Source organism: Haplochromis burtoni, unplaced genomic scaffold (genome assembly GCF_018398535.1).
Source record: "Haplochromis burtoni strain Fernald_Lab_line unplaced genomic scaffold, NCSU_Asbu1 Contig_763, whole genome shotgun sequence".
NCBI classification, from domain to species: domain Eukaryota; kingdom Metazoa; phylum Chordata; class Actinopteri; order Cichliformes; family Cichlidae; genus Haplochromis; species Haplochromis burtoni.
This window is the reverse complement of record NW_024583124.1, coordinates 58,146-70,296: the sequence shown is the minus strand read 5'-3', so window position 1 is coordinate 70,296 and position 12,151 is coordinate 58,146. Positions and strand designations below refer to the sequence as shown.

At 45.3% G+C, this 12,151-nt stretch overlaps 1 protein-coding gene across 2 annotated transcripts; it reads left to right on the top strand.

Moving 5' to 3' along the window:
• Positions 1 to 927: 927 nt before the first annotated feature.
• Positions 928 to 6,575, top strand: ackr3b (atypical chemokine receptor 3b). 2 transcript variants are annotated; one of them, XM_005950220.3, is made up of 2 exons: positions 928 to 1,131; positions 3,686 to 6,574. In XM_005950220.3, exon 2 carries the CDS (start codon positions 3,702 to 3,704, stop codon positions 4,797 to 4,799), a length of 1,098 nt encoding a protein of 365 aa, XP_005950282.1. In that variant the 5' UTR covers positions 928 to 1,131; positions 3,686 to 3,701; the 3' UTR covers positions 4,800 to 6,574. The 2 variants fall into 2 exon arrangements, with proteins under 2 accessions (XP_005950282.1, XP_005950283.1); XM_005950221.3 differs by lacking the exon at positions 928 to 1,131 and adding an exon at positions 1,132 to 1,211 and having other exon boundaries at positions 3,686 to 6,575.
• Positions 6,576 to 12,151: the final 5,576 nt, after the last annotated feature.

Genomic DNA, 12,151 nt, shown 5'->3' with positions numbered 1-12,151 from the left:
AAGGTGAATCAAATGGACCATTATGGCAAGGCTGGGATGGTCAATTTGGTAAAGTAAATCCGTTGGGCATCTTTCTTTGCCTTTAGACAACAATTCTGATGGCAAAAGAGCCAAACGGGACAGGCAAAAAAAAAAAAAAAAAGGAAACATTTAGCAGCTGAAAAGGTTATTTGGTAGCAGGTCCATACTGTGATTGGGTATAAGAAGAGCATCTTAGATAGAACAGTTTCAGTTTCATCATCTGTAGAATGTCATTTCATCCACAGACAGAAAATCTGGAGGAATCTCGGTGTGCAGGGATCAGTGTTAGATGCTGCTGATGGTGCTGACAGCTGGCACATCTGGAAAGGCTCCATTAGTGCTGACAGGAGTGAACAGGTTTTAGAGAAACACCTGCTGCGTGCAGACGTGTTTATCAGGGAAGGCCTTCAGGTTTGAGCCAACACAGCAGAGGGGGGACTGCTGAGAGGTTCGAAGCCCACAGGCCTCTGTGACTGATGGTCCAAGCTACAGACGCCATCAGAGCTTTATTAATGAGGTTCATTTAACATGTCAAAATAAAAGACGAATAAATATGCGGTAAATTATTGATGATACTGATAGAATACAATCATATCTATTTTATTTTTTAATATTACCATGTAGTTCTTGGATAGTATTCCATTTTAAACATGTTTTATGAAATTTAACCTCACTTTTAAGAAAAACAAGATTGTTATGCATTTATTTCTAATGAATTTATTTATTTTGTTATATTTTATTTGACCAGTTTTAATAGTGGATGTTTTATTCCTTCCTGATGCTTATTTCTGCAGCGGCTGTCACGTTTAGCCAGACTCGGTTAAAAAAATTTACTATTTAAGTTTAGTGGCGTTCCTTCTTCCTTTCCTCCGTTCCTCTTTGTTTTTGGCGCTTTCTCTCACGCCTCCGCAGTTTCATTGTTCCGCAGCTGAAGCTGTAATAAATCACGCAAGTGGGGCTGCCTCTGTGGGCGTTTCTTCTTCTTCTCTCATTTAAACCGCAGAGTGTGGGGGGACCCGGGGAGACCGCCTGCGACCCTCTGCCGGACTCTGTGCCCTCTGACCCGCCGTGGATCCGGACTGATCCGGACCGAGCCGCCCTTCTTGTGCTGTAAGTTGTGCAGCGTTCAGGCTGATGTCCGTTCCAGGGTCCGCTGGGAAAAGAGATGTTTTTACAGGTTAGGGATGCAGGTAAAAGCTGTTTATAGCATCAGGTGTGACTCAGAGATGAACGGGCAATGAAGCAGAGCGGACTCTGCGCCGACAGGAAGCCTGTCATCAGTCTTCTTAAATATCACTACTTTACTTTTCACCATCGAGCAAACAATTCTTAAATCAGGCGTTTTTTTAAATGGAGTTCGTTATTGCTCCAGTTTGTGCTCCACTAAAGCTGATCGGAAAAGCTTATTTCTGCAGCGGCTTAGCCAGACTCGGTTTAAAAAATGTCCTATTTAAGTGTAGTTGTGCGGGCACGTGCACGGTCTCATGCATGCGGACGGCTGAAAGTTCCCACGAGCCGCTGGAGTCGCGCCGTGCCTTCGGCACGCAGCTTGTCCGTTTGCGAACACTCGTGTTTGCATTAGGCAGTTTGTGTTTACCAGCAAACTTTACTTAGCGGACGTTTTAACGCATTTTTAACCCGCAGTACTCAGTCAGCTCAGCGCGCGTGCACACAGGTAGCTAACGTGTGCACGCGCCAACATGAGCTGTTTTTGTATCGTGCACGTGCCTGCAGGTGAGATGATTTCAGCGCGCAGGCACGTGAACTGTCGTGGATCTTAGTGAGATCTGCGCCTGCAGTAGGAAGATCCGGGGATTAAAGGGTTAAAGAGTGGGTCCGTGCAGAGCTGTGTCCACGGCGCCTGAGCCGAGTTACAAAGGGGGCTGTGCGAGCGCTCAGGCCTCACACTTCATGCTGAAATGCCTCAAACTCCAAACGAACCGTAGGGGATTTTTGAACGGACTCTGGCTCTGAGGGCGCTGAAGGTTCATCCAGATGTTTTCAAACAGCTGAGCTGAGCCTTGTTGGCTTCCACTCTTTTAAAGCATCAAAGCTGGTGCTTACTGTATGCACACCTGTGTGTAAGTCACATGATAAAGAGCTCATATTTACTGTAATGCATTAAAGCCTACCGAGGCCCGCTGTCTTCATTATAATTATCAGCTGTGTGTGTGTGTGTGTGTGTGTGTGTGTGTGTGTGTGTGTGTGTGGACTGGTGCTGAGCTCAGCTCTTAGATGCTTTTTTTTTGGTAAAATCTGAGACTTTCTGTCTAAAAGACACCGGTTAGAGTTTTATTGGAGAGCTAATTGACTCTTTGTCACAGCGCTGCAGTAAAATTTGATTTTGAAGGTCATGACCTTTCAGTCTAAAGCACCCTACAGAGTTTTTATGTGCAGCAGCAATAAAACACTCCTCCTCCTTTTCATCCTCAGTCTGCTGTCTGAGGGCTCAGTTTTCTTCTTCTTCTCTGGTTTTAATGTTCTCAAAACAAACGTGGACTCATAAAGATCAGTTTTAATCTTAAAATATGCTCTGAGTCCACAGGAAGAATTATTCATAGTAATGTTGATCTGATTAAAATGAACTAAAATGAGAAAGTAAAGCTTTCGATGTTATGATGTAGGAGTTTTAGAGGCAGAAGAATGAGACGTTTAAGACCATTTATTCATAATGACTTTTTAACTAATAAAATATGACAGGTTTTTGATTTTCACTAACATTTTGTCAGGAATAAGCTGATATCTTATAGGTTTTATTCCCTCCCAAACATCCAAAGGTCAAAGAACCCTTAAATCTGAGAATTTTTTAATGGAGTTTGGTGAGAGTTTCACTCGCAGCAGAAGAACAGATTATTGATGCAAATAATCAGCACGTGTCTTGTTTCCAATATTAGTCTTTTATTATTTCCTGTGTTAAATCTGTGTTCACTGCCAAATCAAACTTATCGATCTTCAGTTAGTGATTTTGCACCTGATGAATTTCCCGAGGGTTAAAACAGGAAGACGTGGTTATCTTTTTTCTGCTCAAGCGGGAGCAGGAAAAAGAACGCAGCAGTAAAACCTTCAGACCTCTCAGCTCATTCACATGTTATTGATCACACACTGACGTTATTGTTGGTTCAGTCACTTCAATTTGTTAATGAAGTCTGGATGTTTGACCTGCTCTGACTTCCGTCTGTCTGTCCAGCTGCTGGTGTTCTCGTTGTGTGGTCGAGTTGACGGAGGGCCACAGTTTGTGAGCAGGAGTCCTGAACCTGCTTGTAATCAATACGCCTGATACGACCTCCCGTTCAGCTTTGTCCGCTTTAATCTTTATTTGGGAGTGCAAAGAAAATTCTTAAATTAAAGAATCTTTGAATGGAGTTTGGTGGGAAACACTGCTCTTATAAACAAGCCTGAGGTCCGTGGGCTGAATGGACATCAAGATTTAAATTTGAAATTTGAATACTTTCAGAAAACTTTACTTTCACATAGTCAAATACACAGTTTGTACATTTTATGAATTATGTTGTTTGGGGGTTTATTTATTCATTATGACATTTTCATATTATTTATTATTATTTTTATTATGTGAAATTTATTCAGTGCATTAATTTAAATGTATTTTTATCAAAAATACATCTTTGTTTTTTATTTAATATTTCTGACTTTCCCTGTTTTCCAGGTGTAACCTCGTCGCCATGAGTCTGAGTGCTAACGACCTCTCTGAGCTCATTGAGCTGTGGGAGGAGCTGAACCTGACCTCCGCTGACCATAACCTGTCCCACGTGGAGGCGCTGAGGTGTTCGGGCACCGTCAACCAAACCGCCTTCCTTCACACCCTCTCCGTCCTCTACATCTTCATCTTCCTGGTGGGCCTCGCCGCCAATGCCCTGGTGGTCTGGGTCAACCTGCGATCCGACAGGAACCGCTACGAGACACACCTGTACATCCTGAACCTGGCCATAGCTGACCTGTGCGTCGTGGCCACGCTGCCGATCTGGGTGACCTCACTGCTGAAGGACGGTCAGTGGCCGTTTGGAGAATCCGTCTGTAAACTTGCTCACCTGGTCTTCAGCGTTAACCTCTTCAGCAGCATCTTCTTCCTTGCCTGCATGAGTGTCGACCGCTACTTGTCCGTCACGCTGTTTGGCGACACCCCCGACAGCCACAGGAAGAAGGTGGTGCGCCGGCTGATCTGTGTTCTGGTTTGGATGATGGCGCTGGTGGCCTCCATCCCAGACACCTACTTCCTGCAGGCGGTGAAGTCAGCGCACTATGATGGCGCCATCTGCCGTCCAGTGTACCCGCCCAGCAACCCGAAGGAGTGGATGGTGGGCATCCAGCTGAGCTTCTTTGCGCTCGGCTTCGCCATCCCCTTCCCTGTCATCACAATCTTCTACCTACTCCTGGCAACGGCCATCCCTCCCACCTCAGACCAGGAGCGGCGCGTCAGCCGGCGGATCATCCTCACGTACATTGTAGTCTTCCTGGTGTGCTGGCTGCCATTCCACACTGTCCTCCTGCTGGACACCCTGTCCCTGCTGAATCTCCTGCCCTTCAGCTGCCGGCTGGAGAACTTCCTGGACGTGTCGCTGCACCTAACACAGTGCTTCTCGCTGGTCCATTGCTGTGTCAACCCCATCCTGTACAACTCCCTGAACAGGAACTACCGCTATGACCTCATGAAGGCCTTCATCTTCAAGTACTCCACCAAGACCGGGCTCACCAGACTCATCGATGCCTCTCATGTCTCAGAAACCGAGTATTCAGCAATGACCACGGACAGCCCGATGTGAACTTCAGAGCCCTCCAGGACTCATTCAAAGACTTGTAAATAACTTCCACCTACCCCTGTTGGTGGCACACCTAACTTCATCCAGAGGAACTACTACAGCAACGACGAGTAGGCCTTCAGACCTGCACCAGGTTAGGGTGTGCGTGCTTTAGCAGTTTTAATGGACTGGGCTGGCTCAACTCGTTCAGGACCTGCAGTCGGTTCCTCCATCTGCTGGTGCTAGCTGCAGTCTTTTCCAGCTTGAGCCAGGTGAACCACACCAGCTGTGATTCCTGGATGAGTTATTGACCTAATGGCCAATGTCCTGATGTCTCTTGGGAATGCTTTTTGCGTCATTAGAAGCTTTTTAGGACTCGGGAATGCATCCTAACACCTATCTGACACGTCGTATGTTATTGGATCGACTGGTGACAGAAAGACGTTCTGGCCATCATCAATCATTTGTATCTATAAAAAAAGACTTTTCTTCAGGGTCTGCTGTTTCTAAGTAATCAAAACAAAGACAGCACAAAGGTTTGTGGACAGCATGACTAAACGTGTCAGCGCTGCTCCGATCAGCTGCTTTAACTCACTGAGGTTTCACCTGTTTCTGACACACGCTGTGTATTAAATACTCCAACATAATGCACTGAATGTGAAAGCCATGTCCTCCTAGATGTATTATAACTCTCTTACATAGAAAATGAATGAAGGCTCAAACATCAGCAGGTCAGTGTCAGGAACAGCTACTCGCTGAGCCTGGCTCAGATCCTTCACCACCTAACCGAAGTTCACAGGTCAGAGGAACACTGGATTATGTAGAGTGAGCATCCACAAAACTTCAGTCATGTAGTTGTTTGTCCTGACAGTCAGAGCTGAGGGTTGAAACTCGCCTGAGAGATGACCTGAAGAACCTGAAACTCACAGGATCACCTGAAGGCAGTAAAAAAAAAAGTTTTTTTCCCCACTTTATATGAATCGGAGGTGGAAACATGATGGAGAAAAACATTTTTCACCTTCAGAGACGACCCTGAAATCTGTGGACGCGTTTCTGTCCAACAAACTGGAAACTATTAACAGGAAATTCTGGGTTCAAACTGGCGAATGACGCACAAACATCACATTAACAACAAAATATTAGGAAGAACTTTCTGTCTCTGGCAGAAATTCTTGTTTTCTGTAATGTTTTTGCCAAATATCCACATGCTCTTTCCAGGAAACTTTATTTTGAAACTCAGAAAGAAACAAAGGTTGTTTTTTTTTGTTTTTTTTGTTCATTATCAGCATATTTAATCTGTCTGCTGTCAGATTACCAGGCTGTGACGATGTGCTTCATTTCTGTATTACAGCTCCTGCACTAGAACCAAACTGTGTAAAAAAGCTCCTGTTTCCTGTATGATCTCCTGCTCGTTCCTGCTTGTTTCTGCTTCAGGTTCACTCTGTAATAAAGATGGAGATGAAGATGAGTGTGTGTGTGGTTCATGTTTGTGTGTTTGTTGTTGTGGTCATCATGTTTTCATGTCTCCGTGTTGCCAGGATTTTCTATGTTTAAGGTTTTGCTCTTTGTATTTTGTGGTCAGCATTCAGTTTTCTGTGAGCTTTCCTCCAGTGTCCGTGTGCCTTTTGTTTTGTAATGTTTTTTTATCGGCCTATTAAACAGCTCACTTTTTGTTAACATTCAAGTTTTTTTTACACGTTCCTTGGTGTCTGCATTTTGGGTCCTCTTCACAAATTCATACAGTGCTGCATACTGTGACAGTCCGAGGGAGACTTGGCGGGTAAATTCTCAGTCTTATTCACTTCATGAACATGAACAGTCTCTTCATAGCTCATGCTGCTGTAAGCTCCGTCGCCTCCTCCTGGAAGCCGTGGTCGTGGAGCCTGGCGCTGCTATGGCTGGAAGCAGCCACCGGTTGCGGTGAGGAAAATGCAGCACTTGTCTGCTGCGGGATGGACATGGAGACAGGCGGGAGACTGAACACGCCAACTTTTACTCCCGTAGCTGGCGAAGGGAAAGCAGCATCACAGAGGGGCTGGAGTGATTCAACCTGCATGGTGGGGGGGCTGCTGCTTTGGCGGTGAATGTGAAACTCCTATTGTAGCCAAAACAAAGTTCTTGTGATGCTCCAACTAAACGCTCCACAAAAAGCGGAGTGGCTGTAGCTCAGGTGGTGCTCTACCACCTGAGCTACAGCCACTAACTGGAAGGTTGGCAGTTCGATCCCAGGCTCCACCAGTTTGCATGCCAAATATCCTTGGGCAAGACACTCTCCAATGACAGTAAGCACTAAACAGTTTAGAAAAATGTGCTTGTGTGAGTGGGTGAATGTGTTAGTTGTATAAAATGCTTTGAGTGCTCAGATAGAGTGGAAAAGAACTCTGAGTTCTGAGAACCATTTACCATGAAAACCGACTGTTCCAGTCCTGAGTCACCAGTAGTTACTGGAAACCTCCACCACACACACTCCAGCCTGGAATGATAAACAGCTGCTACCAGAAATATTACAAATACACAAGAAGCGTGTCAAGGCATGTGGAAAACACGCTGCACTCACATGGAAACATGCACACAGACATGTGACCTGCGTGCACTGAAAGCTGTTTTTAATAGCAAACCTTTTATATTGTAAATGAGCTCATTTCTAAGAGGAGTGAGGATGACTCTTTCATGACATACATTTTTAATTTCTCTTTGCTATTTGGGCTAATTGGGACCTGGTGAATGTAAAAACAAAGAATGATCTTGATATCCACACATATTAGGACATTCTCTTTAAATTTCGTTAGAACAGTGGCAGTGTAATGTCCTCGTAAGTGGAAATCAGGCTGTTACGGCCTGAGGCCATAAGATGTTTGTGTAGCTGCTGTTTTGTGTTTTTTACTATGTTTAAGAGTCTCTGCAGGTTATTCCTCTCAGGAAGAGCACTGGGCTGCAGATTGGATAAGCATGACCATGTGACCAGGGTTTAAAGCCGCTCTGACAGCTTCCGGGAGAGAGAAGCGAGTGAGTGCGACAGTGAACCGATTTGACAGCAGACTCATACCTGGTCCTGGCTTCCAAATTCGTTGTGTAATCCTTTATATGTGTATGCGTGCTCTTTGAGAGCCGCCAAAGGCGTGTGTTTAAGCTGAAGGGGTGAGCCACTTTTTCTTTTTTCTCCTGTTTCTGGGCTAGGAAGCGAGGGGGCTATTGTCATTTGTTTGTTTTGTTTTTTCTTAGGATTTAGTTAGTTTTCACTGACAGGACTTGGTTGGTTTTGTTTATTATTTTGGCTTGGGTTCACCCTGGGGTTGTGCTTCTTGTCACTCAATAAAATCACCCTTTTTTTTTTACTCATAACCAGTGTTGGTCAAGTTACTTGAAAAAAGTCATCAGTAACTAATTACTGATTACTTCCCCCAAAACATAATCCCGTTATTTTACTGATTACTTATTTTCAAAAGTAATTAGTTACTTAGTTACTTTTTAAAAACACGATTTACAACCTGAAGAGGTGATAGAGCGATAGATCTTTCAGCCCAATTCTACTTTTTCTGCATAATCAACAAAAAAAAAGGAAACAAAAGGAAAAAGCCCCTTTTAAAAACTGTTTTATTAGTTTTAATCTTTTAACTTTATGCATCAAGCAAAAATTAAATTATCTGCAACATTCACTGACTGGAAGAAATTAGTTTAACATTCAAACCTATTTTCTGCACATTCCAGCACATAAAATAAAATATTTTTGTGTTTACACTCAGTCTTTCAAATAGATGCAAGTAAAACACAGCAGAAAATAAATAAAGTCAAAGACTAGCGGTCCTGTTGCTCTATTTTCACCTGTAAAGCAGGAGTAGGGTAGGCGGAGGTTTACCCTGGTGCAGGTGTGCCGCGGTCAGTGGAAGAATCCGCGAGTTTCTCTGTGAGTTTCCCATTACGTCGTAGCTACTCGGTGCTTGTTGGAAGTTTAGGGGTTTTTCGCTGTAAAAAGAAGTTTTCTTCCCACGCACAGCGGACACTAATGTTTTTGTCACTTTTTATGGAATCAAACTCAAAGTAAGGTCAGTACTTCCACGCTTTAAACGCTGCACGCTCATACTCTCTCTGCACTCGATATGTGATCCATTGTTGATCTGCACACAGCTGTTGTCACGAACGTCGCACTTGCTTACGTCACTGTCATGAGACATTCTCACAAAGAAATCACGGTCTTAGTAATGCAGTAACGCAGCGTTTCATACGGGAAAGTAACGGTAATCTAATTACCATTTTTGCAATAGTAATCCCTTACTTTACTCGTTACTTGAAAAAAGTAATCGGATTACAGTAATGCACCTATCTCTGGTCATAACCGGGTTCGTGGTTTGTTTTGGGAACTAGGGCGGGTACTTGGTTCTCTCTCCTCAGAATCTTTTGTGCGTCTCAACACGCCCAGACTTGGGGCGTAACACAGGCCCTTGTAGAGCAGAATTTAGTATTGTGGTCTAGACAACGCAAAATGTGGTGTCCACATATGTGGACGTCAGGTCCTAGGAGGTTAATAATAAATATATAATTATAATGTTTCATTACTACACCAGTGAAATATAACTGTTCAGTTATTATTCAATTTAAAATTAAAGTTGCAGATTAATGAACTCAGGTTCATCGGGTCCAATGAACCCTGCAGGCCGCTGAACGGCAAAGACAGGCTGTCAAATTTCATGTTACAAATTTCATGTTACAAATTTGACAGTAACATGAAAATACAAGGTATCCCTGAGGCTTTGTGACACCTGCAGCTATTTTGATGTGCATAAAAAGTCTTTATTAAAATAGTTTTAGAGTACATAAAGTCTGTGTGGCGTGGGTGTGGTCTCTGACCAGCTGCAGAGGAGGGGTGACGCAGTGAGCTCCCAGGGCGGCGCAGGGGCGGGGTGAACAGGTGTGCTGGGATCTGACGGTGATTGTGTCTCTTTATATGTTGGCAGTGACAGCCGGAGGAGGAAGCGGACGTGACAGCAGAGAGAGAGCGGGAGTGTCTGTGTCCCAGTAAAAACCACAGTATTAATTAAAAGTTCTGCTTTCATCGTATTCGCTCCAGCGTATGTTTCTTGGGTCCAACGTTACAGTCAGTATGTTTGATCTGATTTGATTTGTCAGCATGTGTTGACCTTGTGACCTCTTCCTGACAGCAGGAAGTGGGTATTGAACAGAAGGTGTGGAAAGCCTGGAGTGAAAGGTCTGGTTAGGTTTTGTGTGCAACGCTCTCAGACTCACCTTTTTTCCATCCAGGTGAGCCTGAGAGTGCTGCGGCTGCTGCTGGTGTCAGTCATGTCTTCCTCCAGCATCAGGATCAAAAGAAAGAAAGGAGAGGAACAGATAAGCAGAGCTCAGGCAGCAGGTTGGCCGTGGATTATCCATCAGCAGCTGCAGTCAGGCGTGTTTCAGGTGTCATGTGTCAGGTACTTTTAACAAGGATCCATCCATCCATCTTCTCCTGCTTTATCTGGAGCCAAGACACGGGGGCAGCAGCCTAAGCAGAGAAGCCCAGACCTCCCTCTCCCCAGCCACCTCCTCCCAGTGGGACATGCCCGGAGCACCTCACCCAGGAGGCGCCCAGGAGGCATCCTTGTCAGATGCCCGAACCACCTCAGCTGGCTCCTTTCGATGTGGAGCAGCACTGGCTCTACTCTGAGCCCCACCTGGATGGCTGAATTTATCACCCTATCTCTAAGGAAGAGGCCAGCCACACTTTGCGGCTCATTTCTGCCGCTTGTATCTGCGATCTCATTCTTTCGGTCACTACCCACAGATCATGACCGTAGGTGAGGGTAGGGACTGTGAGATCATTATACTATCTTATGCCACGTTATACCTCTAATTAAAGATTGTGAAATCATTATGTAGTTTTAGGTTGCATTATTCTCCTGACTCAGAAGGTGATAACTATTACATTTGTTAAACTGATTTGTATTACATTAGACTGCTGATTTATTGTGAATGAATTACATTGTTTATGATGCAGTATACTGCTGAGTTATAAGAAATGCTGTTTGTGTAGAATCATGGGCTTTCTTTTCTGATTGAGAAAAGAACATACTGTAGAGGTTTTCTGCCCCATCTCATAAGGAGGAGATAAAACAGGAAGCCAAGGCCGTCACTTAGGCGCCGTAAGAGAGAAAGAATGTGAATGCTTAGTGTGGAGGGGGGCCAAAGCTATAAGAATGTGAGAAACGGTCAGACACCTGCCTGTCCACATCTTCCGTCTAGACGTTTTAATGCTCATTGTGTTTGTATGGAATAAAGAGATTGTTGATTGAGCATTTATACACCGAGTGTTGTTCTTCCTTCAGCCCAAAGATCAAAGAATTGCGATATTTATCAGGGTGTAGATCGACCGGTAAATTGAGAGCTTCGCTTTTATGCTCAGCTCTCTCTTCACCACGATGGACCGGTGCAGCGCCCGCATCACTGCAGCCGCAGCACCAATCCGTCTGTCGATCTCCGGCTCCCTTCTCCCATCACTTGCGAACAAGAGCCCGAGATACTTGAACTCCTCCACTTGGGGCAGGAACTCATCCCTGACCCGGAGTGGGCACTCCACCCTTTTCCTGGCTGAGAACCATGGCCTCAGATTTGGAGGTGCTGATCCTCATTCCCGCTGCTTCACACTTGGCTGCGAACCGTTCCAGTGCGAGCTGGAGGCCCTCACCCGATGAAGCCAACAGAACCACATCATCTGCAAAAATCAGAGATGAGATTCTGAGGCCACCAGAGCGAAAGCCCTCCACCACTTGGCTGCGCCTAGAAATCCTGTCCATAAAAATTATGAACAGAACCGGTGACAAAGGGCAGCCCTGGCGGAGCCCATCACCCACCGGGAACGAGTCTGACTTATTGCCGGCAATGCGAACCAAGCTCTTGCAACAGTTGTATAGGGATCGAATGGCCCGTAGCAATGGGCCAGACACCCCATACTCCTGCAACACCTCCCATAGGACACCCCGAGGGACACGGTCGAATGCCTTCTCCAAGTCCACAAAACACATGTAGACTGGTTGGGCAAACTCCCATGCGCCCTCGAGTATCCTCGAGAGGATAAAGAGCTGGTCCAGTGTTCCGCGACCAGGACCTCCTGAATCTGAGGTTCGACTGTTTGGAAGAAGATGGCGCCGGATGTCATGGAACGCCGACTCTCGGTTCGGCAATGTTTATGTTTTATGTTCTTAGTGGTGTCCCTGCAAGTTTTAAAAACTCACTCCCTGTTGGTATATGAGCGACAGATGCTGCTTAATCCGTGACTCACTACTGAAGCTCCCCAGCGTTAGCGAGCGATGTGGAGGACTCCCGCCCCCTCTGGTGTCGGTATCGGAGGAACTGCATCGCCGTGATCCCCCCTGGAATCCTTCGAA

What these genes read in the sequence shown, in the direction of transcription:
- ackr3b (XM_005950221.3), top strand. Translation starts at nt 3,702, where the DNA reads ATGAGTCTGAGTGCTAACGACCTCTCTGAGCTCATTGAGCTGTGGGAG.